This window comes from Dendrobates tinctorius, unplaced genomic scaffold (genome assembly GCF_039654945.1).
Source record: "Dendrobates tinctorius isolate UK_male_01 unplaced genomic scaffold, ASM3965494v1 ptg000062l, whole genome shotgun sequence".
NCBI lineage: Eukaryota > Metazoa > Chordata > Amphibia > Anura > Dendrobatidae > Dendrobates > Dendrobates tinctorius.
Genome location: NW_027361730.1, coordinates 16,877,170 through 16,894,066, shown reverse-complemented (window position 1 = coordinate 16,894,066; position 16,897 = coordinate 16,877,170). Strand labels below are relative to the sequence as shown.

Genomic DNA, 16,897 nt, shown 5'->3' with positions numbered 1-16,897 from the left:
TAAATCCAGATCTTCTAGGAAGCTGTCAGTAGCGACCTCCGTCCCCAGCGATGTCGCTGGTGAGATCTGCCTGTGTGGCAGCTCACTAGCGACCACTTAGCGATGTACCAGTGATCCTGACCGCGTCATATCGCTGGTCGGGATCGCTGGTGCATCGCTAAGTGTGACAGTACCTTTAGTCGCCTGAAGGTTAAAACTGCTCACTACACCCCTAGATGAATTCTTGAAGACGTGCAGTTTCCAAAATAGAGTCACTTTGGGGGGTTTCTGCTGTTTTGGTATGTCAGGGGCTCATTAAATGTGACATGACATACGCAATCTAATCCAGCCAAAACTGAGCTCCAGAATTAAAGTTGGCGTCCCTTCCCTTCCAAGCCCTGCCATGTGCCCAAACAGTAGTTTTCCATCATGTATGAATTATCAGAGTACTCAGGAGAAATTACACAACAAATTGTATGGTCCATTTTGCTTCTGCTAGCGTGGACCTGAACCTGAAAAATATAGCAGCATGCACTAGTTTCTACCACAAACCAGATGACATTCACCCATTCAAGTCTATGGGTGTGTGAAAAAAATCAGATGGCATACACAGTATAGCATATGGATACATTTGCAATTCAGTAACATAGGAAACTGCAAATGATCTTGTAAATGGTTAACAACTGCAAAGTAAAAAAAAGTATGGCACACAGATGACAAGTGAAAAAAAAATCTTGAGTTTTCTGGATGAAACTCTGACCAATTTTTTATACGTTCATGTGATTAGAATTTGGAAGGCATAATCAGTAGGAGTGAGATATTCTGGAATATAATCATATCTTTTCCATTATTTAGAATATTCTACTGCCATTTCTTTTATCGGAATAGATCTGACATTCTTTTACTATACTTCTAAATTTCTGCCCGACCTTGACCGTGGAATTGTCTGTGTAATATCTATTCACATACAGGTGTGTACTGGTGTGTCTGCAATATGAGACAGTGGAACACTTGAGAGAGGAGGACCTTGTCCAGCACTTCCCAGTTTGCGTCCTCTCTCTGTACTCAGTGGCAGCATGGCAGGAGAGGAGTCCTGTCTGTGCACACAGGGTTTCACCCTGTTTGGAATATTGGCAGCTGCTTATATAGTAATATCGCACGCATGGAAGGTGATACGTGGGCTGAGAAGCCACGTTCTATCCCGGTGGTGGAGGACGGACCTGACACAGTATGGACGGTGGGCAGGTAATGAGGCTTCTACTTTTATGTAGTCCGGTTTGTGATTTGTAGTTGTCAATTTTGTATTTTTTTTCTGGGCTAAATTCATCAAGTACATAGAGAATTTTTTGCATGGCGTTCATTGTTGGTGACAGCTACAATGTGTGACAGTACTATTGTATATGCCAGGTCTTCCATGCAGTATGTAGCGTACTTAACGTTACTACAAAAGTATTACTCTGGAGCTTTATAAAAATTTTGATACACCATACATTCATCTTTTTAACTCTTTGAGTGTTGTGTTGAAGGCGTTATGCACTCAATTTTGAATGTAAAATTGCAACCATCATGTATTACACTTGTGAAAATCTGCATGCTACCATATTTTGTTCTTCACACTTACCAGATGAGTCCCATTTACTTTATTGTTTTACATTCTATAAGCTTCTATTTGATTTATTATCAAAAAATCACTGACAGATAATATTTTTTACAGATACATTGGAAAATCATAATGAATCAATATAATTATTAATTTTACATGCCCACAGGCCATAATTCTGATATGGAGACATCAGCTGCATTCTGTGTAATCTGTAAACTGATAATAGCTACAGTCAAAAAATCTGTCTAAATATGTTAAGCCTCACAAAAATCATGAACACTTCAATTTTTTCTATGGACAGGGAAAAAAGTATTCAATTTTTTTGGACTGCCCAGGAATTTCTGGACGGTTGGCAATCTTGCATACAGGCTTCGTATGAAATAAAATGTTCATTGCTCAGGTTTGGCAATTAATACAGCATTTAAGAATTGTCAATACAGGATTTTCCTTTTAAGAAATTGTAAAATTATAATAAGCTATGACTTGAAATATTTTTCTATTAGAAAAGCTATTGTGATAAAAGCTAAAGGTTAGAGCTGATCCGAATAGATTCACAAGACCCGGTCCATCAACCACGTCAGTAATACTGTATGTGGGCAGAAGCCATGAAAATTGCCTCTTAGGCCTGTTTCACACTTCCGTTTTTTCAAATCCGTCAAAATCCGTTGTTTTCCGTAAAAAAACGGATCCGCCATTTTTTGCAGGATCCGTTTTTTTTGTCCCATAGACTTCCATTACAGTTACCGCGGATCCGTCAAAAAAACGGATCCGTTTTTTAAAAAACGGATCCGTTTGCATCAGTTTCCGTCAAAAAAACGGAAACGGATCCGTTTGGCGGACACAAAAACGGAAGTGTGAAACAGGCCTTACATGATGACATCCGCAGCTCCTTTTTTTTATTAGGCTACTTTCACACATCAGTTTTTTGCCGTCAGGCAGGATCCGGCTTTTTTTAGAAAAAACGGATCCGGCATAAATTTTGGAGAACTGTAGAAACGGATCCGGTTTTTTGCTGGATCCGTCTCTGTTCCTGGCGGCTGGCCAATTGGATCTGAGCATGCGCAGACTTAAAAAAACCGGATCCGGTGGCTGGATCCGTCTTTTTCTGGATCCGGCGCATTCTGGCGCCCATAGACTTTCATTGTAGCAAAAAGCTGGAAGCGCCGGATCCGGCGCTTCTGGCTTTTTCGCCGGAGACAAAAAACGTTACAGTAGCCGTTTTTTCCAGACGCCGGAATGAGACAAGTTGCCGGATCCGGCAAAAAACGGATGAAACGCAATGCCATCCGGCACGATCCGGCGCTAATGCAAGTCAATGGGGAAAAACCGGATCCGGCATTGCATTTTGCCGGATCCGGTTTTACAAAAAAAAGCCGGATCGCGCCTGAAGGCAAAAAACTGATGTGTGAAAGAGGCCTTAGCCAGCCTGGCGCAGTGATATCATTGCTGTGTGATGTACATGTGATGACACACAAGGCTGGCTAATCAAAAGAAGAGCTGTGGATGCCGTCAGGTAGGAGATGGTTCTCTGGGTTCCCGTCCAGCGGCCATAAAGATCTATGATCGAGTTGTTCAAACTCTATGAAATGTATTGTCATATATTTAGCTTAAGCAATTTATTTGTTGCCATTAAAGGGAACCTGTCAGCAGAATTGTGCACAGTAACCTACACACAATCAGGTCGGCATCATTATACTGATTAAAATGATACCTTGGTTGATTAAATTCGTCTTATGGTTGTTCTTTAATCTTTCTTTTAAGTTTTGTGCTAATGAGATTGTCATGCCCTCTGCGCCATCTTGTAGGAGGAATTTTTTTCTTCTTCAGTAAGATGGCGCCGCCGGCGCATGCGCAGTAGCAGCTATCGGTCACAGCAGCAGATACGGATAGCAGCTACTGCACAGGCGCAGCGAGCTCCATTTTCAAATTGTTTTTTTCCTCTAGCTGAATAACCTGAACAAAAATATTTTATTGGCACACAAAACATGCAATTTTTTTTAAAGTATATACAGATATTCATTATGCAAACAAGGGGGCAGGTCACTGACCTGTCAGCAGTCTGCATTATGAATATCTAATCAGAGCACCACATACCCCAGCCCTGCCTTAGGGCACAAGCATATCATTAACACAAAACTGAAAATAAAGATTAGACAACAACCACAAGACGGATTTCATCAACGAAGGTATCATTTTCATCAGTATAATGGCGCCGACCTGACTGCACAATCCTGCTGACAGGTTGCCTTTAGGGCAACAAAGGCATTTCTTCTGCTCAGACTTGGAGTGGGCCACCGAACAGCCAGTGAATTCCCTAGTGGACCTCACATTGATGTGCAATGGAAGCTCCTCTCACCTGCCATCACACAGATATGTACTGCTCAGCTAATCCATATCCACAGTGGCACACTGCCTCCTTCCTTTGCTGTGCTGGTGCTAGGTACTAGGGTGGGACCAACACTGCTCCAGAAGAGATGAGTCCATTGACACCATTGCCAGAGCAGTGTCACTGACACTGGTATCTCTGCGAGAGGTGTCAGTGTGTCAGTGACATATATATATATATATATATATATATATAGTGGTGCAGTAACCTCTGTTAAAGCTAGGGGGCACTGTATATGGTACTCCGAATAGGCATGTATAAGATAAAGCCTGTATGTGTCTGGCTGTATATAATAGGACCTGTAGTGAGGTCATGACCATGTGATCCATACCTCACTTGTGGGTGTGGTCGTGTACCATATAGTGTGACTGAGGTCGGGTCACATGGGGTTGTGTGTTTTGATCCTGAATGGTCAGAGTGCGAGGTCCCTGAAGGCCTGTGTGTTGGAAGTATCTGGGACTGAACTTTCTGGCGAGCACATGGAAAGGCCCGACCTGGTAGAGTCTGTGACAGCTCTACGTAGGGAAGCTACTGCCTGGCTGTGGGTCTGGAATTGTAGACAGCCTAGTGAGCAAGGCACTGTCTGGAACAGTGATCCCAGTGCAGCTGCTTCCCTGATAACCCGTGAGGGATAAACCCTGAGTAATGCTGACCGAGGTCAGTAAGAGACTGTATTGTTGTGAACTCTCTTAATCCGACTTTTGCGTCAGGGCTCCCTCAGGTGGATACTGCTGGTAGTGGAGCTGGTCAACAGGATGTTAATCCAACAGCTGCAGAGGATGATTGGAGAAGTGGAGGTAGTGACTGGGAGTACATAAGCAAGCAAGCTTCTCTCAGTGGCTGCCGGTGATACTCCTGTCTGTGCATAGTGAGGATATTTGTCTCTTGCCTGATCCTGCATTTTCCAGCTAAGTGTCATTTGCTAAAACCTTTGCATCTGATTTTGCCTTGCTATCAGGAGTCAGCTGGCCCCCTGGGGCTGCTGGCTCCTGCCCTGTATTTTTGTATCTTTTGCTTGTTTGCTCAGTCCAGTTCACACCTGAGTGCAGATATAGTGGGGGCGAGGTTGTGCTAACCTCAGTATTTTTGTGCTTCAGACGTGTTGGAAATTTTATGGGTTTTGCATGATTGCAGACAGTGCCTTTTCTGTCCTGTCCTATCTAGTCAGTGTGTGCCCCATTATTTGCTCAGTCTATTTTCTGTCTGTGTCTGTGATTCATCTTGTCTCACAGACAATATATGTTTGGAGGCTGTCTATTCCTTTGGGGATCTGCTCCGGAGCAGTTTAGATTTCACCTTTCTGTGTTTAGGCTTAGTTAGTCCTCCGGCTGTGACGAAGCGTCTAGGGCATCATAGGAAAGCTCCACGGCTACTGCTAGTTGTGTTGTTAAGATCAGGGGTCTGCAATCCGCTGAGTGACCAACCTCTCTGGTGTTCTGGTGGCATAGCCTTTTGCGCTTTCCTCCTCGGTGACCCATTCAAAACAGTGTATGCTTTAAAACGGAATGTTTAACAAACACTGTACTGGAAGCTATATGCTATTTAGTTCATGAAGAGCGGTTTATGCTGCAGTTTAATAAACCGAATGAACTGTTTAACTCTGAGTATCCCAGCATGTGCCTCAAAGACTGGCCAAGTGAGCAAATCCTTGTCCACTTATATGGTGGAAGGTCGCCCTCACACTCAGGGCTGTGGGGTACTCGGTACCGGGCCCTATGAGCTCCAATGGGAGATGTCACGGCTAGAGTTGAGCGATACCGTCCGATACTTCAAAGTATCGGATCGGAATGGATCGGCCGATCTTTAAAAAAAGTATCGGTATCGCCGATTCCGATACCGGAAGTCCCATTCAAGTCTATGGGACTTCCGGTATCGGAATAAGAAAAACCCTGTTTTTGCCTTGTACAGCCTCTCTGGGGTCTGTACGGGCCTTTCGGGGGGCTGTGCCGGCCTGCCAGGGGGTCTGTGCAGGCTCCGGTGGTCTGTGCCGGCCTGCCGGGGGGCTGTGCCGGCCTGCCGGTGGTCTGTGCAGGCTCCGGTGGGCTGTGCCGGCCTGCCGGGGGGCTGTGCCGGCCTGCCGGTGGTCTGTGCAGGCTCCGGGGGGCTGTGCCGGCCTGCCGGGGGGCTGTGCCGGCCTGCCGGTGGTCTGTGCAGGCTTCGGGGGTCTGTGCAGGCATCGTCCGATGGGACTACAAGTCCCATCGGGCGATGCCTGCTACCATGACAGTGATTGACACATTAGCCAATGATGGGACAGTAGTAGTCCCATCATCCGGCTAATGTGTTAAATGTTAAAAAAAAAAAAAAATACTACATGCATGCTACATACATACTACATGCTACATACATACTACATGCTACATACATACTACATGCTACATACATACTACATGCATGCTACATACATACTGCATGCTACATACATACTACATACATACTACATACATACTACATACATACTACATGCATGCTACATGCATGCTACATACATGCTACATACATGCTACATACATACTACATGCTACATACATACCACATACATACTACATACATACTACATACATACTACATGCATGCTACATACATACTACATACATACTACATACATACTACATGCATGCTACATGCATGCTACATACATACTACATGCTACATACATACCACATACATACTACATACATACTACATACATACTACATGCTACATACATACTACATATATACTACATGCATGCTACATACATACTACATGCTACATACATACCACATACATACTACATACATGCTACATACTACATATATACTACATGCATGCTACATACATACTGCATGCTACATGCATACTACAAACATACTACATGCTACATACATACCACATATATACTACATACATACAATACATTCATACAATACATACATAGACATACAGTACATATAACATAGAGTAACATACTTACCAATACTTGTCACATTGTTCCCCGAAGCCATTGTCTTTTCCGGAATAAATATTAACATAACAAACCACAAAAATACTCACCCACGATCCGAAGCAGTCCACGAGTGTGTCCCACGATGATCTTGGGTAGAGAACTGCAGCATCAGCTGTTGCTGCCGTTCTCTACGGGCTGCAGGAATCCAATGACGGAAGGTAGGTATCCTTCCGCACTGTATTCCTCCGCCACTTAAAAAAAAAAAGTCCCTAGTCTCACTTTATGCCATTGCTGTGTGGGAAATTCCCACGCAGCAATGGCATAAAGTGAGACTAGGGACTTTTTTTTTTTTTAAGTGGCGGAGGAATACAGTGCGGAAGGATACCTACCTTCCGTCATTGGATTCCCGCAGCCCGTAGAGAACGGCAGCATCATCTGATGCTGCAGTTCTCTACCCAAGATCGTCGTGGGACACACTCGTGGACTGCTTCGGATCGTGGGTGAGTATTTTTGTGGTTTGTTATGTTAATATTTATTCTGGAAAAGACAATGGCTTCGGGGAACAATGTGACAAGTATTGGTAAGTATGTTACTCTATGTTATATGTACTGTATGTCTATGTATGTATTGTATGGATGTATTGTATGTATGTAGTATATATGTGGTATGTATGTAGCATGTAGTATGTATGTAGTATGTATGTAGCATGCATGTAGCATGCAGTATGTATGTAGCATGCATGTAGTATATATGTAGTATGTATGTAGCATGCATGTAGTATATATGTAGTATGTATGTAGCATGTAGCATGTATGTAGTATGTATGTAGTATGTATGTGGTATGTATGTAGCATGTAGTATGTATGTAGCATGCATGTAGCATGCATGTAGTATGTATGTAGCATGCATGTAGTATGTATGTAGCATGCATGTAGTATGTATGTAGTATGTATGTAGCATGCATGTAGTATGTATGTAGTATGCATGTAGTATGTATGTAGCATGTATGTAGTATGTATGTGGTATGTATGTAGTATGTAGCATGCATGTAGTATATATGTAGTATGTATGTAGCATGTAGTATGTATGTAGTATGTATGTAGTATGTATGTGGTATGTATGTAGCATGTAGTATGTATGTAGCATGCATGTAGCATGCATGTAGTATGTATGTAGCATGCATGTAGTATGTATGTAGCATGCATGTAGTATGTATGTAGTATGTATGTAGCATGCATGTAGTATGTATGTAGTATGTATGTAGTATGTATGTAGCATGTAGCATGTATGTAGTATGTATGTGGTATGTATGTAGCATGTAGTATGTATGTAGCATGCATGTAGTATATATGTAGTATGTATGTAGTATGTATGTGGTATGTATGTAGCATGTAGTATGTATGTAGCATGCATGTAGCATGCATGTAATATGTATGTAGCATGCATGTAGTATGTATGTATGTAGTATGTATGTAGCATGCATGTAGTATGTATGTAGTATGTATGTAGTATGTATGTAGTATGTATGTAGCATGCAGTATGTATGTAGCATGTATGTAGCATGTATGTAGTATGTATGTAGTATATATGTAGTATGTATGTAGCATGTAGTATGTATGTAGCATGCATGTAGTATATATGTAGTATGTATGTAGCATGTAGTATGTATGTAGCATGCATGTAGTATATATGTAGTATGTATGTAGCATGTAGTATGTATGTAGCATGCATGTAGTATATATGTAGTATGTATGTAGCATGTAGTATGTATGTAGTATGTATGTAGTATTTTTTTTTTTTTTTTAACATTTAACACATTAGCCGGATGATGGGACTACTACTGTCCCATCATTGGCTAATGTGTCAATCACTGTCATGGTAGCAGGCATCGCCAGATGGGACTTGTAGTCCCATCGGACGATGCTTGCACAGACCCCCGGACATCAGCACAGCCCCCCGGCAGGCCGGCACAGCCCCCCGGCAGGCCGGTACAGACCCCCACAGGGTGCACAGACCACCGGCAGGCCGGCACAGCCCCCCGGCAGGCCGGTACAGACCCCCACAGGGTGCACAGACCACCGGCAGGCTGGCACAGCCCCCCGGCAGGCCGGTACAGACCCCCACAGGGTGCACAGACCACGGGCAGGCCGGCACAGCCCCCCGGCAGGCCGGTACTGACCCCGGGCAGTCCACACAGCCCCCGGCAGGCCGGCAGAGACCCCCGGAAGGCCCGAAATGACGGCGCATCATGATGCGCACACACCGCGCATCATGATGACGTCAGGCCGTCAATCAACTTTGAACTTCCGATTCCGATGCCGAATTCCGATATTGAAAAAATATCGGAAGTCGGTATCGGAATTCCGATACAGCAAGTATCGGCCGATACCCGATACTTGCGGTATCGGAATGCTCAACACTAGTCACGGCAGCTGTAACCTGGCCCGTGGCCCTGGAACCCATTGTAAAAGGGGTTGTTTCAGTGTGCTTAAGTTTATAAGCGATTCGTGACGCCACCAGTGGTGTTCGGCAATGAAGATGTAAGCCTATGCTGCAGACAGATCCTCTGGGACAGATGGTGTGGTGCAGCAGTGATGTTATAGCCCTCCACAGACAGGGCTGGAGTCCCAGGGCAGTGTAGGTGAAGTGACACTTAGATGGTGTAGAGTCAGGCGCAGAGGTGGTGGCTGTGCTAGGCGGGATGGCGCAGGCAATAAGTGGAGGACACCAGTGCATGTAGTTCCACAGCTTTACTCACAGTCTGTTGTACAAAGATGTGCCGGCCTCCGTGCCGTGTCCTCCGGGTCAGGGACTCAGTCAACCTCCAGGCCAGATGGAATACTCCTTTCCAACACTCCGCCAACATGTGCCTTTCTGAACGTCTCCTCTTATAGCGCCGTTAAATGAAGTACTCCTAGTATTGAGTTACACTGGAGTTCCTCCTGTCCGATGTTCTTATGAACTCTACTTGTACGGCAGACATCTGTAGCCTGCTTCGGGGACTTCTTGCTACTAAGTCCCGGCTCACTATCCAGTTGCTGTTGTGCCCCCAAGTCTGGTGTGGGAATAAAGTGGTCACTACTTCTATTCCTCCGGTGTCTGCTGCAGGACCATTAGTATCCATACAACCTCGGGGACCGGGCCCCGGCCTTGCACTTGGAACTTCTAGGAAGGGTTCTCTTCTAACCCACGTCCTCTGTTCCCTTTTACTCCTCACATTCCGTACTAATCTTTCTTTCTATGGAGAATCATTCTTTCAGTCTATGTTGCTCTCTCTCTTCCTTTCCCGTGCCAGCAGACCCAGGTCACTGGGATCTGCTGCAGCACTTCCATCCATCTATCCCTCTCTCCAGGGAACTTCTTCTCTCCAACTCTCTAACCAACTGACCTCCCATCCTAAACTCTTCCCGCTCCTTGTAATGTAATCTAACTCCACCCACCTCCCAGCACATTTCGTGTTCCAAGCAGGGAGCCACGAAAGGGTGCTTTGCTATACTCCAAGCATGGAGCTGCCGAAGGTGCTTTGCTACACTACTTTGTGGTGTGGGGTGCAGGTGTTGGAGCGTGGTCAGGAGTCTCCACCTTACCTGGATGGTGGGATACCACACCTCAGGAGGAGGTGCAGTACCTCTGTGGCGACTGAGCCTCAGGGGCGCCACGGTGGATCTCTACTATATATATATATATATATATATATATATATATATATATATATATATAGTCATGGCCAAAAGTATTGACACCCCTGAAATTCTGTCAGATAATATTCAGTTTCTTCCTGAAAATGATTGCAAACACAAATTCTTTGGTATTATTATCTTCATTTAATTTGTCTTAAATGAAAAAACACAAAAGAGAATGAAGCAAAAAGCAAAACATTGATCATTTCACACAAAACTCCAAAAATGGGCCGGACAAAAGTATTGGCACCCTCAGCCTAATACTTGGTTGCACAACCTTTAGCCAAAATAACTGCCACCAACCGCTTCCGGTAACCATCAATGAGTTTCTTACAATGCTCTGCTGGAATTTTAGACCATTCTTCTTTGGCAAACTACTCCAGGTCCCTGATATTTGAAGGGTGCCTTCTCCAAAGTGCCATTTTTAGATCTCTCCACAGGTGTTCTATGGGATTCAGGTCTGGACTCATTGCTGGCCACCTTAGAAGTCTCCAGTGCTTTCTCTCAAACCATTTTCTAGTGCTTTTTAAAGTGTGTTTTGGGTTATTGTCCTGCTGGAAGACCCATGACCTCTGAGGTAGACCCAGCTTTCTCACACTGGGCCCTAAATTATGCTGCAAAATTTGTTGGTAGGCTTCTGACTTCATAATGCCATGCACACGGTCAAGCAGTCCAGTGCCAGAGGCAGCAAAGCAACCCCAAAACATCAGGGAACCTCCGCCATGTTTGACTGTAGGGACCGTGTACTTTTCTTTGAATGCCTCTTTTTTCTCCTGTAAACTCTATGTTGATGCTTTTGCCCTAAAAGCTCTACTTTTGTCTCATCTGACCAAAGAACATTCTTCCAAAATGTTTTAGGCTTTTTCAGGTAAGTTTTGGCAAACTCCAGCCTGGCTTTTTTATGTCTCGGGGTAAGAAGTGGAGTCTTCCTGGGTCTCCTACCATACAGTCCCTTTTCATTCAGATGCCGACGGATAGTACGGGTTGACACCGTTGTACCCTCGGACTGCAGGGCAGCTTGAACTTGTTTGGATGTTAGTGGAGGTTCTTTATCCAACATCCGCACAATCTTGCGTTGAAATCTCTTGTCAATTTTTCTTTTCCGTCCACATCTAGGGAGGTTAGCCACAGTGCTAGGGGCTTTAAACTTCTTGATGACACTGCGCACGGTAGACACAGGAACATTCAGGTCTTTGGAGATGGACTTGTAGCTTTGAGATTGCTCATGCTTCCTCACAATTTGGTTTCTCAAGTCCTCAGACAGTTCTTTGGTCTTCTTTCTTTTCTCCATGCTCAATGTGGTACACACAAGGACACAGGACAGAGGTTGAGTCAACTTTAATCCATGTCAACTGGCTGCAAGTGTGATTTAGTTATTGCCAACACCTGTTAGGTGCCACAGGTAAGTTACAGGTGCTGTTAATTACACAAATTAGAGAAGCATCACATGATTTTTCGCACAGTGCCAATACTTTTGTCCACCCTCTTTTTTATGTTTGGTGTGGAATTATATCCAATTTGGCTTTAGGACAATTCTTTTTGTGTTTTTTCATTTAAGACAAATTAAATGAAGATAATAATACCAAAGAATTTGTGTTTGCAATAATTTTCAGGAAGAAACTGAGTATTATCTGACAGAATTGCAGGGGTGTCAATACTTTTGGCCATGACTGTATATACATATATACATATATATACATACATAAAGCAGCATATATATATATTTTTTTTTTATTCTGCCTATTCTATTATGATCTGGTTGCCTGCCTGACTGCGGGGGGTGGCACCCTATGCATATGAGATTGGTGCCCCTGCTCTTCGGCAACTATCCGTACTGCCCCTCTGTTCTGTTGAATGATAGTGAGGGAGGGCTAAAGTACAAGCGCTCAGTTCTAAAATAGATATATTATTACTACCCTTATATTGGCTTTGTTATAAAGAAATTGATTGGCATATATATTTGCTCCAAATTTTTGGGATAGAAAATCAAGTGGTTACAGATTAAACAGGTGGTTATAGATGAAAGTAAAGTTGTTATTGTATCACCCAGAGTGGGATACTCAGGTCGCCGGGCAGCGTTGGATTCAGGGGGTCATGGGGGTGGCAACCGTGCCCAGTGCCTTTGCTCCAGGGACAGTGAAATAGGGGTTAAAAATAAAATAAAAATAAAAGAATTTGAAAAAGAGTTTGTGACGCCAGTTGGTATGTTCGTCTGTAAGATAGCCAGCACTGCAGATGATCCCTGGGGGGTAGATGGTGATGGCAGGTGTTTAACCCACTCCAACTAGGGCTGACCCCCAGAGATAGTGATGGAAGTAGATGGTGCAGAGTAACAAGGCAGGAGACAAGGGAAGTCACTTTATCATTTACTGAAGGTCAGATGCAGTTCAGAGGATAAAATGCTACTCTCTCACCAGGTTTACAGTTTGCTCTGCACGGTGGGAGTTACCCTTCTCTGCTGTGGTTCAGTGTAAACTTCCTGCTGTTCTAATCCCTTCAGGGACAAAGGTTTCCCAGAGTCTGAAACTTCCAGTACTACCAGTACAGTGTTTTCTGCCCCGGCAACATGCAGCTTGAATCCTGTGTGAAGCAGGTGTTTGTTCTGGCATAATCTCTCACTGATTCTTGGTTGCTGTAGTTTTCCTGGGAGAAGACACTCAACTGCTGATTGTGTAAACCACACAGCCTCTCAGCTTACCATCCGACTCTAGAAGCATAGATGGCCTACTGGCTGAAGCCCTGATCCTTCTCAGCATTGTTCCTGGAGAGAGCACATGTAACTGCTCCAAGTACATTCTCCATTTTTTTCACACCATCTTCCTCACAGACTAACTAAAACTCCTCTCCTCCCAGTTAGGGTACCTCTGCAAAGCTCTACTGTAAGCTTAAGGCAAGTAAGGGAGTGGGATAGAATTGTGTGTGCAGTTGTCTCCAGCAGAGAAAGCATAACTCCCATCATTTCTAAAACACATATAAAATAGTACATATTTGACCTTTTTGTGGCGGCAAAGACACAGTGCGCCACATTATCGTTAGACAAAAATGAATGTATACAGTTAAGCCCAACAATAAACACCTAGTACAAGCAATAATTGCCCTCTTCATGCCCATAAATAGACATATGTCTATGGAAGGGAATAAAAAATGGCGTAAAAGTCTTGCTCCAGGATATGTCATGTAAATGCTGAGCCCAACAAGTCAGACAGTCAGATGGTAAGGTAGATCAGCCATGTGCTAATTAGGCACACAGGTTCAGTCTTCTGTTCAATGTCCAACAAATACCTTTTAATTGATTGGAATAGAAATAAAACTTAGGTGTAGATAGACCTGGTTATTTAATATTGGTTGTTAGATGAATGTTGGGCCAATCATCCTGATATCTAGTGTAGATTTGTCCATGTCTATCTGCACCTAAGTTGGTCAATTGCTCTCAGTAGGGCCTACATGTGATTGGCCCAGCTGTTCTGCAGGACCCCACTACATAATCCAGAGCTTCTTCCAGTACGTCTCAGGGGTCAAGTGGTACTGCTGGACAAAAACCTGCTTGATGTCCTCATAATGTAAGGGGTGTACTGGGATAGTGTAATACTCCACTCACTTCCCTAGTGTAAATATTCCCTATGCTTATATTTGTTAAAATGTAAATACACCTGTCTTGCTATGTATAATAGTTCTGACATAGGGAAAGTGCAGTACCCATGTAGCCTACAAGATGGAGTTCTGACAGTCTCTAGATAGTTCACACATTGTGCATAGTTTAACTATAGGAGGGGTCAGCTGCAGTTAAGGGAGGGAGGACTTTCCCTAAGAGTCAGTCGGTCTAGGGTGCCCAAACCGTCTGGACATGCTATAGAGCCCGGAATAGAAGCAGTGACCACGTAACTTTTTAAGAGAGAAGCCCAGCCATCCAGGGCAACAGGCTAGAACAACAGCAGACCAGAACAGCAGCAGACTACAGCAGTGTTGGAACAGAGGATAAGGACAAGGCCAGGACAGTACGAGGATGCAGGTGGCTCCATAATGTGGCAACTTAACGCATGGGCTGATGCCCTCAGATCCAGGGTGAAACGGCTGAGGGAACCCCCCAAGCGCAGTGAGTTTGGACAGGGAGGATGCTGCTTCACCACAAGAGACAGTGCAGAAGGGCAGGTCACTCACCATGTGGCAGCTGACTTCATGAGCTGATGACCTTATGTCTGGAGCGAAACATACGAGGGAACGCCTAACCATAGTAAAGCTGGACAGGGAGGATGCTGATGAACCCATATGATATGTTCCGACTTGTATGACAAGGTAAGGAGTTCAGGGAAAGTGGAAGAAATGTGCATGATGGAACCTGTTGTTAATGCTGTGTTGAACATGGATGTGCTGCGTAAGGAAACCTGTAAAGTTGTTCATTTGAAAGTTGCAATTGACTGTGTCTCAATTTGTGCGGATCCATCTAGAGGGAGTCTTCATAAATGCAGAGGAGGCCCTGACAGAGCAGAAAGTGAAGCCACAGGTATGCTGAGTAATGGGCACTGTTCTTATGACTATGGCCCTGGCCCTCCCTCACAATAGCTAAGGGTGCTCTCACAGGGCAGGTACCCAAAGATTTCCTGGGCCTTAACCCTGAGGCGAGGGGTTAAGAAAAGGACCCACTTGTCCTCAGGCAGATGGTACTGATGGCAAGATTTTCCAAATGCCAACAAGAAAGTGTCTACGTCCCCTCTTTTGTCCAACAGAGGGAAGTCATCCGCCTGTAGCTTGGAGGATCTGGAAATCAGGGGGCTGGGGGCTGCAGCTGGAGTTGGAGCTGAAGCATTTGTTGCTGGTGCTCGCAAACCTGCTGACATTCTGCAGCTTCCACTGCCTCACAATCTTCTGCCGCTGCTATGAAGGTCTCATAGGTGGCTTTGTCTCCAGCCCAGAGACTGGCCATGGCAGCTTGCAAAAAATAATTCGAGCCTGCTTGGCTGGGGGGATGGGCAGGTGGTGAGCGGCCCACTGTGGGACCAACCGCTGGCGACAGGCTGCTTGGGGAACCTGGGCTGAACTGTTTGAGCAACATCGACTTTCACCTCCTCCCCACCATCCATCATAGCATTGGCCATCCACCTGGCTCTGCCCCTGGTGCCACTGGCTATCTTTGCACTCATTGGTTATTGACACAGTGCTGCAACCTGATGCACCCACACACCTTACAGTATTTGCACTCATACTGTCTAGTGCTGAGCTCATCTTAAGACCCCAGCAACAAAAAGTTACTACTGGTAGTCCTTAGGATCTGGAAGTATGGGTCACACACTCCCACACACTATTATCTCGATCCCACCGTGCTGCTACCACTTGTGATGAACGTAAAGGATCCACACCTCACCACCCAGCCTGACATCAATATTACGTCAGTGGGATCACATGGTAAGGTCTCCCCACTTGTACCAACATGACATTCCGTGCCCCCTGGGGACACGTAAGGTCAGCTTGGCACAGTTTTACACAGACACCCCCCTGCCCACACGGTCCCAGGGAAGCATGGGGAGTGAGAGAAGGTGGCTCACGCAGTCACTAACATGGCACTACACTCGCCTACACCTCTGACAGGCTGAGAGGCCCCTTTCACTAGTACCAGTGAAACAGAACCTTATCAGCCCAGCATAATTAAGATGTTTAACAATTTTTTTCAAAATCAGTATGAGAAGTGTGATCTCCAAGATATGCCATCACTAACTGATTGCTATGTACCAAAATACTTGGAGCCCAACTAGCTTTTATAATGAAGACTCTATAGCTCAATTGGCCTCTACTCTGCATAAAGATGCTTTCAAACAGGAGTAGCACTCTAGTGCTTTAAACAAGGAATTTATCACTACATAGTGTGGTGTAGTAACCACTGTGTCCGCTAGGGGGCGCTGTGTGGAGGTCCCAAGAGAAGGGATGAATGGCAGAGTGTTGAGTGGCCGTTATGTATCTCAAAGTGAGTGGCTTTGAGATGGAGACTTATGTATGTGTGATCTTCAAGGACATTGCTGAGGTGCTGCGTTAATATGTGAGGGAGAAGTCTCCAGGTAACTAGAGAGTTGGGGGGGCCTGGTTACCTACAAACCCACCCAGGGGGTGTGTTTAAAGCATGGTTGCAAAGAGTGTGAAAATGCCTGAAGGACCTGTGGATGAGGTCAGAGTCATGTGACCCAGTGGGCGTGACCATGAACGATATAATGTGGCCGGGGTGAATCACAAGGGGTGAATGCAGGGACTTGGTTGGTCCAGAGCGGAAGGTCCCGTGAGGAGAGTTGTCTCCTGGCTAACAGCCTGTGTGTAGCTGTGTGTAATGACTGCCA

The 16,897-nt window shown here is 44.9% G+C and overlaps 1 protein-coding gene across 1 annotated transcript in view; it reads left to right on the top strand.

Moving 5' to 3' along the window:
* Nucleotides 1–972: 972 nt before the first annotated feature.
* The window catches only part of LOC141092957 (17-beta-hydroxysteroid dehydrogenase type 3-like), a 64,211-nt gene continuing 48,286 nt past the window's right edge, over nt 973–16,897 (top strand). Inside the window, exon 1 of the mRNA XM_073579337.1 lies at nt 973–1,224. Coding sequence (XP_073435438.1) covers nt 1,056–1,224 — 169 coding nt within the window. The 5' untranslated portion in view covers nt 973–1,055. The remainder of the gene's footprint in view (nt 1,225–16,897) is intronic.